At 58.4% G+C, this 24,752-nt stretch overlaps 1 protein-coding gene across 1 annotated transcript in view; it reads left to right on the forward strand.

Annotated features, from left to right (window-relative positions):
- The first annotated feature begins 1,622 nt into the window (after positions 1–1,622).
- Positions 1,623–24,752, forward strand: part of JADE2 (jade family PHD finger 2) — a 50,481-nt gene continuing 27,351 nt past the window's right edge. Inside the window, exons 1-4 of the mRNA XM_069483625.1 lie at positions 1,623–1,717; positions 11,148–11,205; positions 13,292–13,386; positions 24,135–24,292. Of these exons, the coding sequence (XP_069339726.1) occupies positions 11,148–11,205; positions 13,292–13,386; positions 24,135–24,292 (311 nt within the window). The 5' untranslated portion in view covers positions 1,623–1,717. The remainder of the gene's footprint in view (positions 1,718–11,147; positions 11,206–13,291; positions 13,387–24,134; positions 24,293–24,752) is intronic.

A 24,752-nucleotide genomic window follows, 5' to 3' on the forward strand; every position in this document is an offset into this window, starting at 1 on the left:
GGGTTGGGTGGGTGTGGCCCGCGGCTCTGGGAACAGACCCAAGGCCCCGCCACCGCCGGCGAGCAGCCCGACAGCCCGCCCGCCTGGCGAGCGCAGGCTCTTCTTCCAGAAACTGCGAGGATCCGAGCGCACTGTTTGTGCACCACAAGGTCAAGTCGGGAAGTGGAGCCGGAGGAGGAGGGGCGAGGAGGCGAAGGGTGGGGAGAGGGGCGCCCCGCTTCCTCGCCAAGTGCCAGCCCTTGGAAGTTGCCCCTCGTTTTTTAACCCTTTAGGGGGAATGGAGAGATTAGCAAGGGGGAAGGGGATGCCCCGGGGCAAAATCCTACAGAGGCCAGGACGTGCAGCGCAGCTACCCACCCACCCATCGCTGCGTTCCCCACCCCCCGGAAATGCGGGGCAGCGTTAGGCGCCAGTAGGCACCAGGGAGGGGGGAGAGGGCGACAAGCCCACTAGGGACCCTGTCTACGGACCGCCCCTCTTTTCTTGAGGTCGCCCACAATTTCAAGTTTCCCCCGCCCGGGATGTTAGTTTCCATTTGGGGGGGAGGGCCGCGCCCCCTCCCCCAAGCTCGCGCGCGCCCCTCCCCTCCCCTCCTCTCCTGCCAGCACTTTCTGCTCACTTCTGGCGCTGCAAAACGCCACGCGATTTATTCGATTCGCATTTTAAAGCCAGCGATTCAGAAGCAGGGCCTAGGGCGAGGGTCTTCCAGAGCTGGAGTCCCGGGGGGTGGGGTGCTGGGTGCAAACCTCGTTCCCTCCGCGAGTGTCGCCTCCAGGCTGTTATTTGCAAAGAAACGTCTTTTTGACGCAGGGAGAAATGGCAAATTTTAAGTACGTCATTAATATGGCGCCAAAAGATTTTTTTAAGTATAAGCTTTCTTTCTTTCTTTTTTTTTTTTTTAAGGTTGCGGGGGGCGCCGCCCGGGTCTGGGGCGCGAAGGGGGCGGGGTGTGAGCAGAAAGTGCGAGTGCGCGAGTGGAGGGGCGGGGTGTGTGAGTGTGTGAAGTGTGAGCAGACCTGATGGGACTTGCTTGGGCGCAGCCGCCGCTCGGGCCCGGCCCTGGGGACAGGGCGGGCTGGGGGCGCCCCAGAGTCCATGGGGAGTCCGAGCCAAGGGTGCGGGCAGGCGGGCGGCCGGGCAGGGCACCCTCCCCCCGGGGCCCGCAACGCTACCTGGACCTGCCGCGGGAGCCAAACAACTGGGCGGCGGTGGGGGGGGGGCGCGAGGGGGGGTGTCGGGAGCGGAGATCCGAGTGAATAAGAAAAAAGTAGCTACTCCCCCTCCCTTGCTCCTCCTGCCCGCCCCCACCCCACCCCCACCCCAACACATTTTTTTTTTCTAAAGAGATCACAAGGAAGTCTTGGTTTAAAAAGAAACAGAAACATACACAGGGGGTTGGTGAATGGTGCCGACCGCGGCCATCGCAGTTGGAGGCTGTATTTTGGGGGGGTGAGAAGCGTCCATGGAGTTACTTTGCGCCCACTCCTAGCAGCACCGGCTCAGGTCCGGCTGGCTGACCGTCCCCGGCAGGGGCGTGGGGCCGGGGACGCCACGGGCCCGGCCGCCTCCCTCGCCGCGACCCCGGATGGATGCGCGCCCCCCGCCCTCCCGCGCCGGCCCCGGGAGCTCCTGGTTTCGGGAGCATCCTTCCCGCGCCGGTCCCCGCCGCGGCGCGTAGCCGAGGGCAGCGCCCCCCGGGAGGGCACCGCGGAGCAAGGTAAGATCCAGCCCCCGGCGGATGAGCCCTGCGCATCTCCACAGCGTTATTTGGTGTTTTTGCAACAGATCTGCCAGCGCTCCTCGCTCCCTCGCTCTCTCGCTTGCTCGCTCGCTCCCTCTCTCTCCCGCTGGCTGCCTGTTCTAGGAAGCCAGCGCGCGGGGGGTGGGGGGATGCACGGCACCGGGGAGAGATTGCGCATGTTGGTCAGTCGTGTTTTAAAGAGTACAGTGCGGGGAGGCCGAGAGGGGCGCATGCAACAACAACTTTTGGAAGGGTGAGCTTGGCGACCTTCTTTATTAATGACTGCGGCAAAGCGCCCCCGGGCCGGCGAGGGGGCGCGGGCGGGCGGGGGCGCGCTGGGGCTGCAACTTGCCCCGCGGGCTCCGGCCCGGCGGCGGGGCCGCGACTGGAGATGGGTGCCGGTAGGGGTCGGGGGGTCGAGCGGCCGGGGGCGGGGGCTCGGGGAACCCGGAGCTATCTGCCCTCCTGTCTCCCCGAGTTTCATTTTGTTGATACGCAGCACGTCCGGGCGCCGAACCGGGCTGAGCCGGTGCACATGACCTCGCGCTGGGCTCACGTGCAGCCGGTCCGGTCCCAGACACCTTCCGGGGGCCACCGCCTCCGCCCTGTCGCCCCCTCTCCGGGCCGGCTGCACGCGGGCGCTGCACGCGGGGGCAGCATGCTCGGCTTCTGGGCTCCGAGGCTCTGCACAAATTAGACACAGTTTTCCTGGAGGGGCGGGGGACACCTTTTCCAGGTGAGTGTGGAGGGTGCGGAGCCCCGGCGCCAGGGCGCGGGCTGGGGTCGGGGGCAGCACCCGCTCCGCGGCCGCGCGGGAGTCCGGCGGGGGAGAGGCGCGGGGCGAGTGGAAATGTACCGGCGGCGGCCGGAGCGGCGGGTGCGCGCCCGCGGGGCGACGGCAGGGGGCGTGGCCCTTGTTTACCTTCTCCCAACTCAGCCGGTTCGCGTCCCGCTCTGGGGACATAGCCGCAGTCCCCCTGCCCTCCGCCTCCGCCCCTGCGCCCTGGGTGGTACCGGGAATATGCAGGCGAAGGCTAGCGGCGGACTCTGTCGGGGGCGCACACACCTGATTCCCAGATGAGTGACATTGCAGCCCCCGCCCCCACCGAGCTCTGCTGCAGTCCCTTCGCCGGATCCCCGGCCCCGCCCCGCCCCCGGCAGTGGCATCTTCCCGGCCTCACCTCCTTCCTCCTCACCCTCCCTTCTTCCCACCCACTCGCCTGCGCCTGCGGAGCGGCTCCCGCCCGCCTCCTCCCCGCCTGGGTGCAGACTTGTGGCTCCCGCGGCTGCTTCCCGCCCATCCCTGGGTCCCGAAACACCCTCTTCCCTCGGCCGAGGGGCGAGGGGTCGACTTGGCGATTCGTGGCTGTGCTGCCGGTGACGAGGCCGTCTGCGAGACGGCCGGGAAGGCTCCTCTCAGCTTCCAGAGGCCCAGCCCCCGCACCCCGTCCCTTACTACGCACGGCGGCCCCCTCCCCCGGGGGCTCGGCCGCCCCTTCCGGCGGCTCCCAAACCCCTCCCCAGAACCGGGCGTCAAGCCCACCCACCGCCCGGCGCCGCCCCCGGCCCGAACCGCCTCTTGCCCTTCCTTCGCCGGGGCCTGAGCCCCCCGCAGCCACCTCCGGCTCCTCCTCCCGGCTCCCGCGGCAGGAATCGCGCCGGCGCGCCTCCGGCCTGCGCTCCCGCGGGCCGCCTCCAGGGGCAGGCTGGAGGCGCGCACCCCCTCCGGGTCCCCTCGGCAGCCGCCGCTGGCCCGGGCACTTTTTTACCAGCTTGGCCCCTGGCCTCGTGCCGGGGGCTGGAGGAGGGGGAGGGGCGCCGCGTTTCTTTGCCCTGTGCTCAGGGCACACTGCCGGCGGTCTTCATTGCAGAGTTCCAGACCTCGCCCCTGCGCCTGGCACCCCAGCCTCATCTTCTGCAGGATTGCGAGGCACAAAGTTTTATCTTGGGTCAGTTTGCAGGGGGTCATGCGGACACGTCGTGGTTTGCATCAACAGCAGTTCCAAAGGAGTTAGGACGGTGCTGCATGGGCCCTGCTGCCCTGCCTTTGTTGGAAGGAGGAGGAGCCCTGAGTTCTGAGCCCGGAGAAGCTGTCAGGACGCTTCCTTATTAACATTTATGTTTGCAGACTGAGTCTTGGGCCTGGAAGGTGGTAGGGCCGCGTGGCCCCTCCTCCCAGAGTGGCACTAACTCCCTCCCTTAACTGGTAAAATTCCCAGTAGGACATTTGGCAAAAGGACTGGGCAGGGAGCTGCCAACCGGGCCTGGCCCTGTTTCCTGGGTTCCCAGGGTGTTGGCTTCTCCCCTACCCTGCCTTCCTCTCTCACCTTAGGCCCCAGATGAACACACCATCCCTCCTGTCCCATCTTCCTCAGACGGGTTGGGACTCGCAGAGCGATCTAACAAGCAGAGGAGGAAAATAACAACAGAATAACTGTAAGAAGGAAGGAATGAGTAATAAAGCTGACCCAGGCAGGGAGGAGGGCTTTCATGTTTAAGAGATGCTATTTGCTTTTTAGGTCACAGGCTGCAAAAACAGGCTTTGATCCGAAGTGGGCGAATAATTTATTGAGAAAGTTTGCATGGTAGGAGAAAAAAGGGATGTTTGTTTGATCTGGAGCCCTCTCAGTTGTCCCAAGTGCTGCTGGCTGTTGTTTTGAGTGGAAAAGCATTTGGTTCTGCAGCAAATGCTTCGCAGGGGGAAGTCCTCGCCCCAGGCAGCAGGACTTACAGTGAATGCTGGTTTTGAAACTGTTTGGCCAAGGGTCTTCCCAGCACTTTTGGAGATGAAGTGTTTAAGGATAGTTATTTGGGCTCAGGATGCAGCAAACGTTTCCAGAACGTTTTCCCATCCAAAATGCTTTTCCTTTCCCTAAATTGCCTGGCCGAACAGCCAGTACCAGTGATCCAAGAGGCTGTCAGAAATCTCCACTTAGCTTTCACTGACAGGTGAGGTGGGACTGCTGGTCCCAGGGCCTCAGATACACCGCAGTCTTGCAGTTAGGCCTTTGACACTGACTCCCACATCCTTGCGGTTGGGGGCAGGGTGTTCTGGTTGTAACCGGTGCTCCTGTGCACAAGGAGGTGGTTGTCTTATGCTCATGACCTGGGGAAGAGGCTTCTAGTCCAAAGTCTTCGCAGCATGTGCAGCAGGCTCTCTGGGACCTCACAGTTCTCTCTTTAGGTTCTCTGAGGGGGAGGACAAGTGAGAGTTGGGGGGATTAGGATACCCCTGGCTTGCCTTGTCCTCCACAAAGGACCTGTCCCATGTGGCTCAAAAGCCACAGGTCCCAGCTCAAAGCTCCCCTTCACACAGCCCCCAGGAATCCCCCTGTCCACACCCAGGAACTTACAGGTCTGTGCACTGTGGCCCACCGGGGATGGGGTACACCCTCTGCAGTCGGCTTAGGTTTGAGTCCTGCCCGTGCAGTTACCAGCTGTGATAGTGGCTCTGTGCCTCAGTTTCTTTATCTGCTTAGTAACAGCACCTGCCTCGGGGCGGGTGGGCACAATGAGCGACACATTGCCTAAGAAAGACGTAGCCCAAAGCCAGGTATGTGGTAAGTACTTGATTAGTATCAGCCGTTCTTACTGTTTTTATTCATGACCTGGGGAGGGCCCCAGTGCAGCTTTGACCTTTGATCTCTCACCTTTAGGCTAGGCCAGAGAGCCAGCTCCCTTCTTTGAAGAAGGGTCAGAGGATCCTGCCGAGGCCAGCGGGCAGCCGGATGTGGGAGCGAGCGGCCCGAGCTTTGCCCTCTCTGAGGCGAAGAGTAGGGTGAGAAGGTGTAAAGGACAAAGCAGACCAAGCCCTCCTCCTCCCAGCACCCCTTGGTGTGTCCCCAGAAATGGCCCCAAGGGTGGGCGTGGGCGGCATGTGCTAGGGGAGCTGGTGCCCCCTGGGACACTTGGCATCGCAGGTGGGCAGCGATGGGTGTTGCAGGAGAGTTCAGGCTCCCCAGGCTTGGAGAAGCCAGTTGGGAAGCCGGGGCGAGGGGTCCGGGCGGCAGCCCCCTGCTCCTGTGTGTACAGAACCGTTTCTGTAGCTGCAATTGCTGTCCCTGAGAAGGCATTAAAGTTAATGAGAGATAGGAAAGAGTGGGGCTCTGACCCCCGTTTAAAGTGGTTTAAGAGTGTGCAGCTCTTGTTTTCTGAATGTCTGGCCTTCCCGACACAAGGAGGCTCTGAGGACAGGTTTTCCAGCCGAAATATCATTAAATTGTATTAGCATCTTATTACACACACGCCTTAGCGGTCTGCCTCAGACAGGGAGAGTTTTTGTTTCTCTTTGAAAGATTGTGTCTGGAATGGTAAATTGCCTGCTTGAAAGCCCTTTTTCCCCCCTTTTTTCTAAGGAGGAGGACGAAATCCTGCTGTGTGTGGTGGCGGGCAGGGCAGGCCTGGTGGCCCCTGGAGAGGAGAAGCCAGAGGCCAGGCTGGGGTGTTTTAACTGCCCGGGGAGCGGCTGCAGTAGCCGGCCTGAAAGGCCCACTGTTCCCAGGGTCAGCTGGAAGGGCGTTAATGGAGGCCCAGGGTGTTTATTTGAGTTTGTTTGCAGAGAGGTCTTTAAAGGGGGCTGGCATTGGGCATTGGTGCTTCAAGTCCAGACCTGAGGCCCCCACCAAGACCAATGGCTAGTGCTGCCAAGAAAACATCTGCCACCAAATTGCTGCCCTATTACTGAGTTGACATTGATCATTAGCCAGGAGCCCAACCAAATAAAGCCTCCTGGAAAATGTGCGAGGTTAAGATGGGGAAGGCAGGCTGTGAAAACAGGGTGAAATCTTGGGCTGGGGTGTTTGTTCCTGCAACCCACAGGCAGGCCAGCTGGGCTGTGTGGTCCCAGCACTCCTGGCAGGAGGGGACAAGAGCACACTCAGCACTGCCTATTATGTGCTGGGTGCGATGCGGGGGGGACTGCCGAGGGATCTGGACAGAAAGCTCCCTACTCCTCGTGGAACTTACATTGCCAAGGAGGACGTTCAACAAGTAGCCCAGCGAACAGCAGCTGTGATGGGTGCTCTGAAGACACCGGGTGGTGAAAGTCTTTAGATAGGGTGATCGGCGTAGCCTGACACGGGCCACATTTAAGCTCAAACCTGAAGAGTGAAAAGTCAGACATGCACAGACCACATAAAAGAACATTACAGGCAGTGAGTACGCCCTGTGCACAGCTCTCGAAGCCTGGACTCTTTGGCTTGTGTGAGGGAATGAAAGAAGGCCAGTGCGGCTAGAAAGTGGTAAGGAAGGGGTCACATGAGCTTGTTGAGGGAGGCAGGGGCCAGACTGAGTGGGGTCTTGTGGTCAGGAGCTTGAGATTTGTCCTTTGGTCAGCAGGAGGCCTTTGAAAGACTTTTGATAGGGACATGATATGATCTGATTTATGCTTTAATTTTCTTTTTAGAGATGGGATCTTGCTGTGTTGCCCAGGCTGGACTTGAACTCCTTGAGGCTCAAATAATCCTCCTACCTAAGCCTCCCAAGTAGCTGGGACTATGGGGACAAGCCACCACGTCCAGCTTATTTTGTCTGTTTTTCAGAGACCAGGTCTCACGATGTTGCCCAGGCCGATGTCAAACTGGCCTCAAGTGATCCTCCCACCTGAGCCGCCTAGGTAGCTGGGACTGCGCGCCATTGCTCTGGGCTCCTGCTTCATGCTTTCTGAAGATTCTCTCGTGTGAAGTCTGGATTATGGGGGAGCGGTTGTGCAAGCTGGGAAATGAACACAGGCTCCAGGCAAGAGACGAGAGTGGCTTAGATCAGTGAGGTGACAGTAGAGATGAAGAAAGTGGATGTGTTCTGGAGGCACAGCCCAGGGGACTTGCCAAGGGTTGGCTGTGGGGCAGAGAAGCTCAGAGAGGCTGTGTGCTTCCGTTCCGCAGAGAGGACTCTAGGGCAGCCTCCCTCCAAAGGAAAGCGTCCTACAGGTGTCCAGTCTGCATGCTGGGGTTGACATGACAGGGGCAAATGGCAGGAAAAGGAGAGCCGCCTTTCCTGGAGTCTCCTGTGGAGGCAGGATTTCAGGAGTGCTTTCTATCCCTGAAAGCAAGTGCCTTGTGACACTGAGCTACTCTTCTCCCAGAGCAGACTTTGCTTTAGGGGAGATTGGAGGGGCCAGTGGAGAGGGAAAACCAGAGGCCAAGGTCAGGTCTCAGCACCTGCACCCCCAGCTGCGTTTGCAGTCCTGGATTTCAGCTTTGGTCAAGGGGCCCTCCCTGCCCCCTTGCTGGCTTGGGGGGAGGAGGGTGATTTGTGGGACAGAAGGCTGTCTCTTGGGGGCCCAGGCCTCATTTGGAACTTCATCAGCCACTGTGACGATGGGGGCTCACTTGAGGCAGGTAGGCCTTTGGGAAAGACTTGGTTCAAAGGAAAGAAGCTTCGCTTACAAACCAGTGGCTTCCCTCTGAGAACTGGTTGTTACTCCAGTTAAGCCGCCTCACAATCTGCTCCCTTAATCATAGCCTGTGGCGGGGCAGCCCTGACCCAGAAGCACGATCCCTGGGCGCTCTGGGGCGTTCGTGGAGGACAGGCTGGACGGGGAACTGGCTTGGGGTGGGGTGTAGGCCTGCGTGCTGGTAGTCACCTGTTGGTCCCCGGACAGCAGGAAACGGCATCGTGAGAAGGACGTGGGCAGGCAAGGCGTCGTTCTAGGGGACCTTCCTTGCTGTGCAGGGTCACTGCCCGTCTGTCAGAGGAGCCCCCAGGTGAGCACGGCTGGGGACTCCGACCCGGCCCCGGGCTGCCGTGGGACGGATAGCTCGCACCTGTGCGGACCCGCAGGCACCGCGCTCCGGGCTGCGCACTGTTCTCGCTGCCGCTCACCAGCTCATTCTGGCCCGCACATATGTTTGGTTTGGCCCTCGCAGAGTGTTTTAAAAATTCTGACTCAGTTGCCAACATTTTAAATGCAGGAAATTTATGTAAAAAGCCAGATCCAGTCTTCGGGGAGGTACGTCTTTCCATCGTCCTTGGTCTAGTGAGGGGTGGAGCTCGGCTCTGACCCTGTCACCCCTGAACCCACAGCCCCGACTTCTAACGCTGTGGGAGGCCCCGGCTGGGAAGTGCCCTCCTCGCTGGAAATGAAGAGAAATGGAATTCACGCCCTCGGCTGCAGGAGAGCAACGGGTGGGTGCGTCGGCGGCACCTCTCCCCTTACTCCTGCCCCGCCAGCCGCAGGGCAGAGCTGGGCTGGGCAAGAGGCAGCCTTCCTCACTCACCCTCTTTTCATTTTTTGTTTATTATTTAATTTTTTTAGAGATGAGGTCTCGCTTTGTTGCCCCGGCATGAGGGTAGTGGCATGATCATAGCTCACTGCAACCTCAAACTCCTGGACTCAGGCGATCCTCCAGCCTCAGCCTCCCGAGTAGCTGGGACTGTAGGCACATGCCACCACACCCGGCTAAGTTTTTTGTACTTTTTGTAGGGATGGGGTCTTGGCTATGTTGGTCAGGCTGGTCCCGAACTCCTGACCTCAAGCGATCCTCCTGCCTCGGCCTCCCAAACTGCTGGTGCTCACACTCTGGACACTCAGACCCCGGAGGGCGGCGAGGGTGGCAGCTGTGGGTGGTTGGGCTGCTTGCACCTGCCTCACAGAGGCCAGGGAGTCTGAATGGCTCCTGAGTCGTGGGCAAGCACGGTCAGCTTGGCCAAGTCACTTAACTTCTGGGCTCTGTTTGCTCCTCTGCAAGAGGGAGGTGGCCGTCACACCCGCCCACAAAGCAGGGCGATTCTGGGGGCTCAGTGAGGTCTGTGTCCCAGGGTACCGCCTGCCGCAGTGAGTGCTCAGCAGTCTTAGCCGTCCTTGTTCCCGTCTCCCTGGCATCCAAGCTACTTGCGCGCCCAGGTGTCCCTTGGCCCCTCACCCTCTGGAGGGCACTTTACCTACGCCTTTGGAGCTGGGCAGCAACCACTGAGCCTTCCTGCCATCGTGATCCCGCTGCTGGGGGACACTGGGTGGAGGGGAACTCCCGGCCGAGGTCGAGTCTGAGGCGGGAGGGTCATCCTGGTCAGCGCAGAGATCTGGGTGGTCACCTGGGCCTTAGAGAGCAGATGCTCCCTGGTCCCTGCAGGGCCACAGTGAGTGAGATAGGGCACCCGGGGCTGAGCAGGAGCAGCCTGGGGGCGGGGGCAGCAGGTGTCAGGCAGCAGATAGGGTCCTGAGCTGGGTGGGGAGCCCGGCTGACCCGCAGGGGGGTGGGCCGGGGCCCTCTCCCTCCTGGCGCAGACTCCCTGTGCCCTTTGCTGCGGTCAGCGAGGCAGTTTCGGGATGCACAGGAACGTGCTGGAAAATGCTCTGAACTTTGAGCCCTGGGTCTGTTGTCACTGAGGACTCAGCTACAGGCAGGCGGTGAGACCCAGAGCAGGTTAACAAGGTGCGCTCCCCTCTCAGGGGACTGGAGCAGGCTCTGCCACCCAAGACTCTTCCGGATTAGAGCAATAGTGGGACGATGGGTGGCAAAGCACTTCCCGCAGGCAGGAGCGGATGGAGGCAGGCAGGAGCGGATGGAGGCAGGCAGGAGCGGATGGAGGCCGCAAAGGCAGCCCAGGTGGGCTCAGGAATCAGACCTCGCGTCAAGCCCTGTCTCGGCCCATTACGAGCAGGACAGGGCGCTGAGCCTCGCCTGCTAGTGGGGTTGGCAGGTCACAGCGCACCGCGGTAGGGCCAGGAGACAGTGCAGATGGGTAGCGGAAGCGCCTGTGGGCTCTGGGTGAGGCCGGCATGTGAGAGGCGCCCCTATTACCTTGCAGTTAGATACTCCAGGTGAGATAAAGTGGGTTTGTGCTTTTATCTGGGGCAGCAGGGCAGGGCAGCCCAGCCCACCGCCAGACACCTGGACGTGTGTCTCAGGCCCAGCTGGAACTTCCCCTGCCGCCATCCTGTTTCTGCACCCTGCTGACCCCACTCTCAGGATTGTGCCCTCAGTGCTGTCTGTGCTGGCTTGTCCGCAGCTTTGGAGAGCATGGTCCTCCTGGAAAAATCAGTCTCGTTTCTACCCTCCCTAGAGGGGGTGCAGCTCAGGAGGCCTGTACGGCAGGAGGGGTACATTTGCTGGGGGGTCTGAGTCTGCTTGAGTGGAAGCTGGGGCTGGGCAGGTCATGGTCACTGTTAAGTTTGAGCCTGCTGACCCCCATGCCCTCTGTGTGTCAGCTTTGGCCAGCCCCCTGCTCATCCGAGGGCTCTCAACTCAGGACGGGGGAGATGCAGCCTCCTCTCTGAACGCAGGACCTCCGTGGGTGGGTGGGAGAGGGTGGGGCTGTTCCAGACAAAGGCTGGGGCAGGGGCTTATCCTGCAGTGGAGTGAGCATGGGGTGGTAGATCATGGGGCAGCTTAGCTTGTGGGGTGATTTTCTGAGAGGCTGAGGATTTCCCAAGGCGCGAGTGTAATGGGCCTGCCTTTTGTTGCAGATGGAAGAGAAGAGACGAAAATACTCCATCAGCAGCGACAACTCCGACACCACTGACAGTAAGGCCTTCCAGTTTGGGGCTCCTATGGGGAGGCATGTGAATAATTATCAGGCCTCTTGGGTCCAGGTCGGGGGAGGCTGCCCCATGGTCTTAGCTTGACCGAGGGGCATGTTGATGGAAGCATAAATCAAGTCAGGTCCCTCTGCCCCTAAGCAAGTCCCCCTGCCTTACCATGGCCTTCAGGGCCTTGTTCCCTTCACTCTACTCCCTTTTACCCTCTAGGTCTCAGCCCCACTTGTTTTGCTCTGGCTGGAACAGAACAACGCCCCCTGGGCCTTTGCATATGTTGAATCAGGGCCCTTATAGGAAATTTCTGTGAAACAGACAAAAAAACTGTTGCTCTATTGTAATTACTGGATAAGTGGAATTTCCTAAGCAGTGGTGAGCTCACTGATAAGAGGGCTCATGTCTTGCTTACTGCTGTGGCCCCACTACGATCTGGCACATAGTAGGTGCTCAGTAAGTGTTTGCTGAACATATGAACAAAGAAGCCTGTCCTTCATGGGATCTTGGCAACAGAGTCTCAGAGGTAGGCTTGTGTGTGGAGTGGGGGTGTCAGTCGGATGTCTGGTAGGGGGCTGCATTGTCAAGGAAACAGTGAAGTTTAGGGAGCCTCCCCTGAAATTTGGAGAAGAGAAAGGAGGTTTGCACAAGGTGAGAGCTCTGGGGCGAGGTCACAGGGCAGCTCTTCTCAGATGCCCCAGGAAGCGAGGCCTGCCTGTGCCTGTCGGAGTGAGGAGTCCGTCTGCCGTGGGTGGGAGGGGTACGCTGCCGGGGAGATCCCACCCAGCAGTGGTCACCCTGACGGATGCCCAGGCTGAGGAGGAGGCTGCGCTGCCAGGGAGGCCAGGCCTGGAGCCCTGCCGCTCTAGACCTGTTTGTTCACACGTGATATACAGGTGGGATTAAGGGGATCTCTGAGGCCCCTCCTGGCACCCCGAGTTCCATAGCCCCCCAGAGCCCAAGGATAGATATACCAACACAGCTGATCAGGTCTCAGTCCCTTCCCTACCTCCAGGTCTCATTCATTGTCCTTGGGGTTCTTTTTGCCCGGTTTGGCCGTGATGTGACCCTGGCCAGCCCTTCCTCCCCCCAGCCCGGGAGCACAGCGTCTGGCCCTCCGTGGCTGCAACGTGCTGCCTGTGGCCTGGCTCAGCAGCACCAAGAACTGCGTCCTCTGCTTCTGACCTTATTGCAGGCAAAGGAGCCCTTTGAGAGGGCCGGGTGCCTGGAAGGGGGTGTGCCTTGGAGCTGCATCAGGTTGGGCCAACTCCCTCCCCGCAGTCCCGCCACTGTGCACACCTGTGGCTGCTCCCCCTGTTCAGCCAAAGCCGTGGGGTCTCCCGGGGGCCCTTCTGGCTGTTCCTTTAACCTGCAGGGGCGGAGGCACCGCCCTGAGGTCCAGCAAGGGCCTTAGAGCCTGATAATCATAGCTCATTTTATGGAGGAATCATTGTGTGCCAGGACAGTGCTAAGACTTAGCAGACTTATCATTAACAACCGGTTGAGGACAGTGATTCTCTTGCCCTCATGTTATGGAAGAACAAGCTAGGGACTGGAGAGATGAAGATACTTGCCCAGGGTGGCAAGCTAGTGAGTGGCAGCGTCAGGGCTCAAGCTGGTGGTCTGTGGGTCTGCTTCCGAGCAACTCTCTTGCCACCGCCCTGCCCTGCCTCTGTGTAGCCACTGGCCCTGGTCCCATAGTGTCGTGACAGTACCTAGCCTGGGGCATCGTGGAGAGTGGGCGTGGAAGGCTGATTCCAGCTCTGTGAGACCAAGGAAGACACAGAGGCCCAAAGAAGCCCAGCAGCTTTTCTGGGGCCTCATAGTTAGCTAATCCCGAGCCCTAGTAACTGCCTTTGATTTCCCAGCCCCTTCTGCTTGGTGAGTGGAGGAGGCTGCGTGTGCCCATTTGTCAGTGGGGAAACTGAGGCCCAGAGCAGGGGCGGTCCGCTAGCTGGTCACGTTGGTCGCCTCTTCCTGAGCACTCAAGCCAGGGCTCCCTTACAGGCTTCCTGTCCTTGGACACAGGTGGGCGGTTCCTGGCCCACCAGGACCCCTCACGGACTGTCCTCTCTCTGCAGGTCACGCTACGTCTACGTCGGCGTCAAGATGCTCCAAACTGCCCAGCAGCACCAAGTCGGGCTGGCCCCGGCCGAACGAAAAGAAGCCCTCCGAGGTGGGTGGTGCCCTGCTTCCCAGGGACCGTGGCAGGCAGAGCGTGGCAGGCAGAGCGGGTCGCTGTGAGGATGCGGGGTGGGGCGGGGGTGCAGCATCCCCGGGCAGTCGGGGGCGGGGAGGCCAGTGTGGCCGAGTGGTGTGAACAGGGTGGGGCCGAGTCACCTAAGCTTGGTGGGTTGTTGGGAAGATGTTCCTGTCCATCTGAGAGGGAGCTTTTCAAGGATCGCAAACAAGGTAGCGACACGGTCTGATGTGGTAGTGAAAAGGGCCAGCGGCCGCTGTGAGAAACGGAGACCGTCCGCCGTCGTCCAGCAGAGCTTAGCGCCGGGCGGTGGGAGTGGAGTCAGAAGCAGAAGGATTGGTGCTCAGATTACATTGTAAAAAAAAAAAGTTAATTAAAAAAAAGAAGCAGTGAGATTTGGGACACTTTGGAGGCTGAGCCACGGGTGACAGATTTGCTAACGTGAGGGTAAAGGATGGGGTCCCCAGAGCCATCCAGTTAATCATGTGCGTTTGGGGCCTTCCTGGCTCTGACCCGGGGTGGTTCTTACAGCAGGTGGAGGTGCGCGTGGCCTCTGGAGCTGTGGGGAGAGCACTGGGGTGGGTAGACTGACGGGCGTCGGGGCCCTGCTTCCCGCTGTCCCGGAAAAATCCCATCCTGGGGCCTTATGCTCCTTCCCGGGTCTGCAGTGCGAATACGTAATGCACTCGGCATCCGCTGTACTGAGCACAGAGGAGACCCTTGGCAAGACAGGGCAGCAGGAGCGTTGAGAGGTGGGGGCTTCAAATCTGGCCTTTTTTTTTGGAGACAGAGTCTCACTCTGTTGTTCAGGCTAGAGTGCCGTGGCGTCAGCCTAGCTCACAGCAACCTCAAACTCCTGGGCTCAAGTGTTCCTCCTGCCTCAGCCTCCTGAGTGGCTGGGACTACAGGCCACCATGCCTGGCTAATTTTTTCTACTTTTAGTAGAGACGGGGGTCTCACTATTGCTCAGTTCTGGTCTTGAACTCCTGAGCTCAAGCGATTCTCCAGCCTTGGCCCCCAGAGTGCTGGGATCATAGGCCTGAGCCACCGCGTCCGGCCCTGAATCTGGCCCTGCGGGACACTGTACCGCAGCCTACAGAGTAGCCAGGCGCTGGGCTGGACGCTGCTGGGGTTACTGAAACTCGCCCACAGTTGTGGATAAGGAAAGTCCAGATCCCAGAGTCGTAATAGCCAAGACCTTAAGTCCATGGGCTAACAGGGCCAAGGCCAGGAAGGCCCAGAGTTCTGGGAAAGAGCCCTTGGCATGGGGGGGGCACCTTTGTTCCAAGCCAGTGCCCTCCTCGTCCCTCCCTCACCGCAGGGGCAATCCTGGTGCCTCCGAGCTCAGCCAGCCCCTGGGGGTGCTTCCACAGAGCTTTGCATTTGAAAAAGCACCACTCTTCCTCTTCCTGCCCCTTCCCCTCCCCCCTTCCTCTCCTCCTCCTCCCTTCCCCCTCGGCTCTTTCTCCTCCAGCTGCCCCACCCTAGGATCCTCCCCTTGGGAGGTGGGGGGGTGGGCTTTGAGACCTGATGCCCCGTCTTCCCTGCCCCCTGCCCAAGTCTGAGGTCCTTCCCTGCCCCCTTGGGGGTGGCGTGGAGCTGGCTGGGATTATCTCTGGGAGAGCAGTTAGGGGTGGGGGATGCAGCGGCAAGGGCTGAGGACATTGTCGTGAGGCTCTCTGGAGTAGCCCTGCTGGGTGGGGGATGGGACGAGCATAAGTGCAGCCTGGGAAGCAAAGGCAGGTGGGGCCTTGGGGGCCCTGCCCCCTCTTAGTTGGGACTCCTCTCAGTCTCGTGACCCACAGGGACTCCCCAGCTGCAGTGGTTGAATTAGTAAAACAGTAGCCACGTTTTTGTGCCTTCCTGGTCCTGGGAAGCAGGAACTGTCATGCCCCTTTTGGATGTAAGGAACCGCCTCTGAGCATCGCACCTGTCTTCTGCTGTCAGGGCTGGTTCTGGCTGGAGTTGGGGGGGAGTTCTGACTCCGGAGAGCTCAAGCCGGTCTCCCGCCCCTGCCCCTGCCCCGCGCTCTCCAGGCACCGGTGGGAGGAGGGCCTGCCTCCCCCCTGCACGAGGCCGGCCGCAGGGCTGCCCTCCAGACCCAGGATCGGGCTGCCTGGGAGGAAACAGGTGTCTGCAGAGGCTGAGAAAAAAGGTTAATTTGCATGAGGCAAGGGCAGGATGGGGCAGGGCCGGCACCCGCCTGTAATCCTAGCACTTTGGGAAGCTGAGGTGGGAGGATAGCTTGAGGCCAAGAGTCTGAGGCTGCAGTGAGCTATGATGAGGCCACAGTGCTCCAGCCTGGGTGACAGAGTGAGACTCTGTCTCAAAAAACAAAACAAAAACAGAACAAAACAAAACAAAATTTGCATGGGGCAGAAAATTCCCTCTTGGGTTTTCCAGCCCAGAGCGTTTGTACCTTTCCCCACCTGGAACAGTCAAACCATGAGAGGAGTATTGCTGGCCAGCCCTGCTGGGGACTGGCTACACGTGGCCCTGGGTCCAAGCCCGGGAGCCTCTGAGGTCTGCCTGGGAGACACCTACCCTCTGGAGCCCCGGGCGCCGAGAGGGCTGAGGAAGTCCTCCCCACCCTGAAGCCTTAAACGTTGCCAAGGACAAGCTTTTCCTCCCACAGGAGGCTGGAGAGCAGTCTGCGAGGTTTCCCTTGTCCCCTAAGTGAGAAGGTTGAGCCATGACCGGCACAAATTCCGAGTCACCACGGGGCAGAGAGGAAGCTGTCAGTGAAAGCTTCCGAGTTACCTGGCTCCGGAGAGGGCGGAGAGGAAAGCCAGCACAGGAGAGAGTGTTTGCACTGAACTCCCTGCTGGGCCGCTGTCTTCTCTTTCCGTGAATGGGTTGGAGATGGGGGGGCCTTTATAGTCTTCTGGGCTTGGGGGCCAAGGGCCTTGGCCACCCTGGGGAAAGGGGCTCTGGGAACCCCATCTGCCCAGTCCTCTGGAGTGTGAGCCTGCAGAATGGCTGGCAGGCTGGTCACATGGTCTGCTCCTAATCTGGCACGAGTCCCCGTGGGAACGCTTGCAGAACCATGTGTGTGGGGTGGAAGCCGCCCCCCGTGGCTCTCTGGTCTCGTCTCTAACCGTGGACGGTGAGGGCGCTCAGCAGAGCCAGGCGGCAGGCTTGGTGAACCCACCGCTGCGAGAGGGCTGGGTTGGGTTTGGGTGAGTGAGATCCGCAGGGGTGCCCTGTGGTGACCAGTCAGGGGCCCCCCAGGGGTGCAAATCAAGGGGCAGCTACACTGAGCGAGGTGCCTGAGGGCTGAAGAAAGTGCTCAGGGCCCTGTCTGGGCCTGAGTCAGGACCCTGGACAGGGCTAAGGCCTCCAGGCCCAGCGTCCCATCTGGCCCTTTCCCAGTGGGGGACCCCTCCCTCCGCTGCCGGAGTGAAAGGGAAGTGGGGCCTCAGTCCCGAGGGCCAGAAGGACAGGCCCACGGGGTCTGAAGTCTGCCCAGGGGTTCCCCCAGGCAGTGGGAGGAGAAGGTGGGGCTGGCCCTGGGCACCCAGGCCACTGCCTTTATCTACCTATGGGCTCCCAGCAAAACCGAAATCTGTCCCTTGGCCCCTGAGTCCTAAAGGGAGAGAGGGGATTGGCCAGCCTGGAATGCTGAGGCCTTGGGTTTCCGGCCTGGCCTCTTCCACCAAATGGCGTGGCCACTGTTAGTGCTTAACCCTTTATGGGACACATCTCACCCCACCCGCAGGGATCCTGACTTAAATGGTCTGTCCTGGTGCCCCAGGTACCTGTGTTTTTTTGGTATGAATGTCAAGTGTCATTTTGTTACGTGGTTACATTGCGTAGTGGCACAGTCGGGGCTTCAGTGTGCCCATCACTGGAGTAGCACACATTGTACCCACTGAGCCCCCTCTGACCCCCTGACCTGTACTTTTTAAAAGATCTCCTGCTGGGAGCCAGGGTCAGGAGCTACGCCATAGACTTCCCCGCCTCCTTTTGCCTAGGACGGGAGTTCCTGGCTGGGTTGCTCCCTGAAAGCTGCTTGGGGTTTTTTGAGGGGTGAGATGAGAAGCCGTGGCTGGGTTGAAGGAGGAAGGAGAGGCTGTTCAAAGACCTAAGCCAAGGCAAGGAGTGTGGGTGGGGGCAGTCCCCGCATCCCGTCCCCTTCCCACAGGGGATAGGGGACTGACGACTTTCTGCCCAGCCTCGACCTGCCAGCGGTGTGAAAGAGGCTTCTGGTGGAGCCTGGGAGGCCAGCCCTGCAGTTCGGAAGCCGCTGTTGGAGGCTGTCGCCTGCAGGCCCGGGGCAGAGAGGCAGCGGGGTTTCCCGGGCAGCCTGTCTTGAGGTAGAAAGCTGTGTTTTCAGGAAGTCAGAGTCGTCAGAAGTCAGCCCCTAGGCAGAGCAGAGACACGGGGGTCTTTGGACCGGGAGCTGCAGACGCTGATAAATCAGCGAGCAGCCAAGAGCACCTAGTAGGCCTGGCTCGGTGCTAGGGGGACAGCACGCGCAGGCCCTGTCCCTGGGGAGCTTGCCCTTGTCAGCAGGATGCAGGTGCGGCACAGGAAGGTGTCTGTTATGGGAGGGGCGGCAGCCAGCTCTGCCAAAGGCCCAGCCTTGCCCCTGAGCAGGTCTGTGACCCTCGGCAGCTGAGCCTCGGGGTCCTTATCTAGAACCCTGCCCAGGCCTGCGATGCAGTTTGTGTTTTGTAGGTATGACTGTCCTTTCCTGAGACCCCTGCAACTCAGGGCTGGGGGGGTGGAGGTGGGTGGGGCAGGGGGTGGGGAATGTCCAGTGAAGCTGCTGGACATCCCGAGATGGAAGCCTGGGCCGTCCCAAACAGGGTGGCTGGGAGCTGGGATCCCGCTGTGGGCTCCTCTGTAGGCCCCGGTGGCAAATTAGCATATCCCTAGATGAGGGAATGGGGGTAATTTGCATGTACCACTGGGCCCTTTCGCTGGTGCCCAGCCCCTTGTCCCAGGGGACAGGGCCTGCAGGAAAGAGGTGAGCAGCCTCTGCTACCAGCAAAGGGGTGTCCCCCAGACCCAGTGTCCCCAAAAGTTCCTGTGTAAGGACTGCTCTCCCCCATCCCCACCCCCACCCCAGGAAATGTAGCGAGTGAAGATGGGTGACGGTGACGGTGGGGGTGGCCAGGTTGTGTTGGGGCTCTAAACCGCAGGATAAATAAGGTGCTTTCCTAAGGAGCAGAGGTGTCAGCCAGATATTTGAAGTAACTTATTTTATATTAAAACAGTGATAGCACATGTAGTAAAATGCTAAGTGCCTACAAAGTTGAGAGAGAAAACGGAGAATCCAACACCAGGTTGTGTGCTTGCCCCTGTGGCTTCCAGCCCAGGGTCCAGAGCGTCCAGCCCACCAGCGGCTCCTCTGCGACCCCGCCAGGCGGGCGGGGTGGGGGAGCCCTTCCACCCGGCTACGCCCCGCGAGCTGCCTTCCTCTGGGGTGCGGGGCAGAATCCACTTCTAGTATAGTCGGAAACATCGCTGCTCCCGCCAGCTGGAAAGGCCTCCTGGCCTCTGGGACTTGTCTTGCAAAAGAAATGTGTGTAATAAATTTTCTTTAAGAGCAGGAAGTGCTGTTATCCTCATGAAAGTAAAAGAAAGAGATGTAGAGTGGGTTTTTTTTTTTTTTAAGTATCTTACCAACTTAGCCTAGTGGTAGCTTGAAACATGACTGGGCAGAGGGTGGCTATTCCCAGAGCCCTTTTCTGGTGTTTTATGCTTAATGTTGACTAAGTTTGCTCTTGGCTGAGATACTGTTTAACAGGTTCCAGCCCAGGAAAGGTGCTTTAAAAGAACTACCCAGCTAGTTTGCAGGCAGTGAGCGCAGACCTCAAACAAGTGGTTTAACCTTTCTGCGTCTCAGTGTCCACATCTGTGAAATGGGTGTGATGTGAATCAGTTGAAGCAAAGTATTTATTTAACACACGATACCTAGAATGCCTTGGCAGGGGGATTGCTTTGCCCTATTTGCTGTTGTTTCTAGTGAGATGAGGTGCTCAGAAAATGAATCCGATGAGGTTGGCTCTTTCAGGAAAGACCCTAAAACATTCCTTGAGGGTTGAAGGGGAAAAGGCCACTTTGAGCTCCACATTGGGACTCCTAGTGTGGACAGAGGTCAAGGAGAGACCATCCTGGCCAGAGCAGTTTTCACTGGCTTTGGGTCAGTGCCCAAAACCAGTTTTTCAGTTTCACCTGGAAGAATCCTTTGGGCCAGCCTCCTGCCTCCGCTCTCCTGCGAAGACAGGACAGGAAGTTTTAGAGTTTAGTTATGCTTCAAACAAATCCTGGGGTCCATTCATTCATCCACTCACTCTACAAGCATTTCTTGAGCACCTGCTGTGTGCCGAGCACTATACCAGAAACAGGCACCGTGATAAACAGGACACGTGCAGTCTGTCGTCTGGCAGCTTGACTATTAGAGGAGATCGACATTAAACAAATAATTACACAAATAATTCTATTTTGTAACTGTGTGATAACTGCTGGAGCTTTTCCTTAAGTAAGTAAACTTCCTCTTGGTGCCTCTTAGTCCGCAATCTTCTGTGATGCAGTAACGCACCCCTTGAGAAAAGAAAGCAGAAATGCAAGGTCCCGGGATGAAATGTTCGAATAACATCTGCAAACCTCGAGATTGTGTGCTAAGATTCTTAGTGTGGTGCCGTGTGATCAGGGCACATTGGAAGTTGCCTGTTGTCATTATCTTTATTTGCTTTCGGTGGTCACTCCGACCCCACGGATACTTTCTTGCACAGCCTGTTTTTAGTTCCTCCTGGGAATTAGGTGCAGAAGGGTAGACTTCTGAATGGTTGTGATCTTCAGTCTCAGGAAAGGAACGGGAGGGCAAGGCCCCTTTTTGTGTCTTGGAGCAGCGTCCTTACATCTGGGCAGGGCAGGATCTCCAGCGCCTTCCAGGGCTGCAGTGGCACCCCTGGCACTCAGATAGGTTATTAAATTAGAGTTTGAGGCCTCTAAACATTCTTCATACTCTTTGAAGCAGCCACAATTAACATCTCCCAAGCAGCTCGGAAGAACTTGGTTGCTAGGCAGCAGACCTTTAAAGACAGTTTGTCAATTTCTGCCAAAAGAGAGAAAAATAGTAAACATTCACATTCTAAGAAAATTGAGTATTTTAGCTTCCAACTTTCTTGCTGCAGCAAGGTGTTCGTCGGTGTCCATTTAATTTTTTATTTAATTTTCGTGAATCATTCCAAGGCATTATTTAAGGGATTAAGCCTTTTCCAAGCCTAACCCCTGGCAATTCAAAACAAAAGGGTGTTCAGGTTACGATTGGGCTGCCATATTTATGGACAGTTTTATGTAAATGTACAGAGGCTCCTTTGTAAGGCGCAGAGCACCCCGCTGCCCGGCTGTTGGCTTGGACAGCAACCCGGGAAGGTGTGGTTGATCCATGGAAGGATCTTGAGTCATTCAGCAGTTGTTAGCACCTGGCATGTGCCAGGCCCTGCTTGCACTGCTGGGCTCCAACCCCGTGGCCCAGCCAGACCTCACTGAGGTCACCTTCCAGTGGAGAAGACATGACAACAAACCAAGAGATTCTGATACAGAGGCTGTGGATGCTCAAAGCCCAGAACCCAGCCTGGGATTGGGGGAGGCTTCCCAGGGCAGCTGTGGGATGGCCCAAGACCCTGAGGGTGCAATATGCCAGCCCCACTCTGGCAAGGGAGGAGTGTCCCAGGCAGGGTCCTCCCGTGCGCGAATGGTAAAAAGTGCTTGGGGACTGAAAGTGCGTCCATGTGGCCACAGGGCCTCATTAGCTCTGCAGCTCAGTCTGAGCTTGGTGCGAGGATGGTGGAGAGCCACTGGAGGGCTTGGAACTAGCAAAGGCCCCAGTCAGATTTGCATATTCTAGCCCTTGGGGAAGCCATCTGATTTGCCTTCGAATTAACTCCAGGGCACTGGGCAGTGAGCATATGGTCGAAAGGGGCAGGGAGGCTGCGGGGAGTGCTGGGCGGCTCAGGAGTTGTCTTGGCCTGGGTTCCTTTGTCACTTCCAACGTGCAGACCTTGCGTGGGTTATTTAACCCGAATCCCAGGCTTCTCAACTGTAAAACAGGGCTGATGGCAGTACCTACCTCACAGAGTTGGCACAGGGGCTGATAACAGACTAATTGAGAAATAGTGCTGAGACTGTCACTCTGCACACGGTGTGCTCTGCATGGTGGCTGGTACCGTATGACAGTGCTGCCCTCCTTGTGTTTCCGCGAGTACTGCCTGAAAGGGCCACTAGTGTCCAGTGTGCCACCTGCTCCCTGAGTGAACTAACCCTAACCCAGGGGAAACTTGGAACTCCCTTGGAACCAGACTCTTCCGTCTTTCCCGTATCTCCCTGACTGCGGTGGGAAGGGACTCTCGAGTAGAGCCCGGGACCCCTTCCTGCTCCGAGTTCTCAATGCCAAGCCTGGTCCTAGGTCAAGGCCACCTCTCCCCAGCTGGTGTGGCCTTCCAGCTCCAGCTCAGACTGAGCGCTGGTCCTTGGGCTTCAAGCCTGGCAGAGCAGAGGCTGCTGCTGCTCAGAGGCCTCATTCAGGTCCGTGTGGTTGGGGAGTTCAGCCTCTGGGTGTATCCAGGAGGTATCTCACTCCATTCATGGGGTTCAAAAAACCCTGCCCGGAGCCAGCCAGGGGCCTCAGACTCATCACATCATTCCCCGGGGAGGCCCTGGTATCCAGTGCCAGGCACCGAGAACATAGCCGGCGGCAGGACAGGTGTGGCCGGGGAGAGATAAAAAACAAGCAACGTGAGTCAACCAGATACTTTCCAGGAGTTTAAGTGCTGGGAAGAAAGGATGGGAGGAAAAGTGGTTCAGTCGGGTGGTTGGCGCTCCCTGAGCTGGTGAGTGGGAAGGAATCCCCAAGGGGGTGACAGTTAAGTCACAGCCCCAGCTGGGGGAACAGCAAGAGGTTTCCAGCCCACTCCTGCGTCTTCAGAGGGCACACGGTGACACTGGTCTCTTGCAGGGCAGGATGATGGGCTGTCCCGAGTGTCTGGTCTCTGAGGCGGGTGTCTGGTCTCTGAGGCGTCAGAGCAATAGGGCTCTGGGATGTCGCACCATCTGGCTTGCTTGGATTGGGAGCACTTTGAGGGCAGCTCATGAGTCACTTTGGGGGCAGTTCACCCTGCTGGGGCCCATAATGAAGTCACCCTGCTGGGCTCGGCAGGGTCTCCAGAAGCCTCTGCTGGGAAAGACTCCAGCCATCAAAGCTGGGCTACTGAAAGCACCCCGGGCCTGAATGTGTGCATGAGCTTTCTTACTACTTGCTAATAAGATATGCAAATTATCAGGGCTGTGAAATCTTAGCCACATTCCATCTTCTGTTTAATTAGCATTTAATTGTAATCTGATTTTAATTTTTTTCACACTGGCACCCTAATTAAATGTTAGGGTGTTAGTCCTAACAATTAAATTATATTGGCAAATAGAGTCTTCAAGAAACTTGACCTTTTTCAAGCCAGGGTCGTCTCTAGCTAGATGCAGACGTTAATTAGACTCTGCAAGATGCTGCTTCTGGGCCTCTCAGGGCGCCCATTCCAGCGTTTTCCTTGTGGTTGTGGACCTGGATTCAGACGAGGCGCAGCCTCACACCTGGCAGGCGGAGGTTACGGTGGATCGGTGTGCGGCGAGCTGACTTAGCCCCGGCACAGCTGTGCGCGCTGACTGCTCCGGGGAGGGTAGGCTTGGAGTTTGGTCTGAGGCCTGAAGTCGTCCTTGAAGTGGTTTCTCTTGTCTCAGCGCTGTGAGTTCTTTAACTTGTGATTCTCGAGTGATGATCACTGGGAAAGCCAGTACTCGAGCAAGTCACATGGTGGCTAGAGGTGCCACCACATCCCACAGCAGCACTTGGGGGGGGGTCACAGTGAGATCAGGCAACCGGGGCAGGCGGCGTCGCCGGTGCTGGGGTTGGGGTTTAGAGAGTGGTCTGGGTAGAGGTGGGTGCGGTAGACAGACCTGGGGAAGCAGCTTGCCCCCGAGTGAGCAGGTGCTCAGAAGAAAAAGAAATGCATCGGGGTGTGACCACTCACGGCTTGGCTCCGAGAGACGTGGACGGGCTCGGTTAAGAAGGAAGACGGAACGACCCTGTCCTGCCTGCCCCGTCACACGCGGAGTGTGGCTGTGTGGAGCCCCTCCCCAGGCAGAAGACAGAGTGACCTTGCTCTTGAGGGATCTTGGAGGTCCTGACTCAGGCCCAGCCACTCTCTGGGCTGCCCCAAGCCCAGCCATCCCTCGGCTCTTTGCGTGAGGTCCTGGCCTTTCGTTTTCCTGGGGGTGTGGCCCTGTGCTGTTTTATACCTTTGCTTGTGCCTGTGGGTGCAAATAGGTAACGCGATTGCACGCCCCCCTGCCCCCCGTGGAAATTCCCTGAACAGTCACGTCATGGCAGTGTTGCTTAAACAGAAGCCTTGCTGCCCTCTAAGTTTTTCCTCTTTTATTTTTGTTTTTTTCTCTGCAAGTCTTTCTCCTTCTCTCTTAGGTGCACTCCCATCTGTCACTCAAACTCTGTCTTTCAATAAGTCAGAACAATGAATTCAGTTCCTCACATTTATGAAACAACTACTCGTGCAAAGCGTGTGCTGGGTTCCGAGAAGCTATGTTGCTGATTACTGTTACTGCTTTTACGTTGCCTTCTCACACGTGCGCAGGCAGAAAGCCCGCCGCGTTGCATTTATTTGCGCTGGGGCAGTCTGAAGCCATTTCTCCCCTCTGGCTCCTGCCAGGTTTTCCGGACAGACCTGATCACTGCCATGAAGATCCCAGACTCATACCAGCTCAGCCCAGAGGACTACTACGTCCTGGCGGACCCGTGGCGGCAGGAATGGGAGAAAGGTGTGCAGGTGCCTGCCGGGGCCGAGGCCATTCCTGAGCCCGTGGTGAGGTGAGCCGGGCGGTCCGGGCGGGCGAGGGGCCGTTGGGGTCGGGGAGGAAGGGGAGGCTGCTTTCCAGGTGAGGGACCTACCAGCCCTGGGATTCCTTTGTGCCCATCTCTATTCTGCGTTCGATTCTCTTGTCTGATAAACCATTGAAAAGTTCCAGAAATACTGGCAGTTCACCCGAGAGGCTAAGGGCTTGGGCTTTGCTCTAGAGCCAGAATGCTTGGCTTCAGATTGCCACTCACTTTCAGTGTGACCTTGGACCAGAAGTGTCATGTCTCTGGGCCTCAGTTTTCCTGTCTGTGAAATGGGAATGATAATAACTAACCTGCCTCATGCTGTGGGGGTGTTGGGATGATGCAGTGAAGGGACGCGTGGAAGGCGCCTGGCGCGGGGCCTGGCCCGCAGCGAGCACTCCGCAGAGGCGGGCCGCGGTTATGGTGACGTGGATCTGATCAGGGAGAT

This window comes from Eulemur rufifrons, chromosome 10, assembly GCF_041146395.1.
Source record: "Eulemur rufifrons isolate Redbay chromosome 10, OSU_ERuf_1, whole genome shotgun sequence".
NCBI classification, from domain to species: domain Eukaryota; kingdom Metazoa; phylum Chordata; class Mammalia; order Primates; family Lemuridae; genus Eulemur; species Eulemur rufifrons.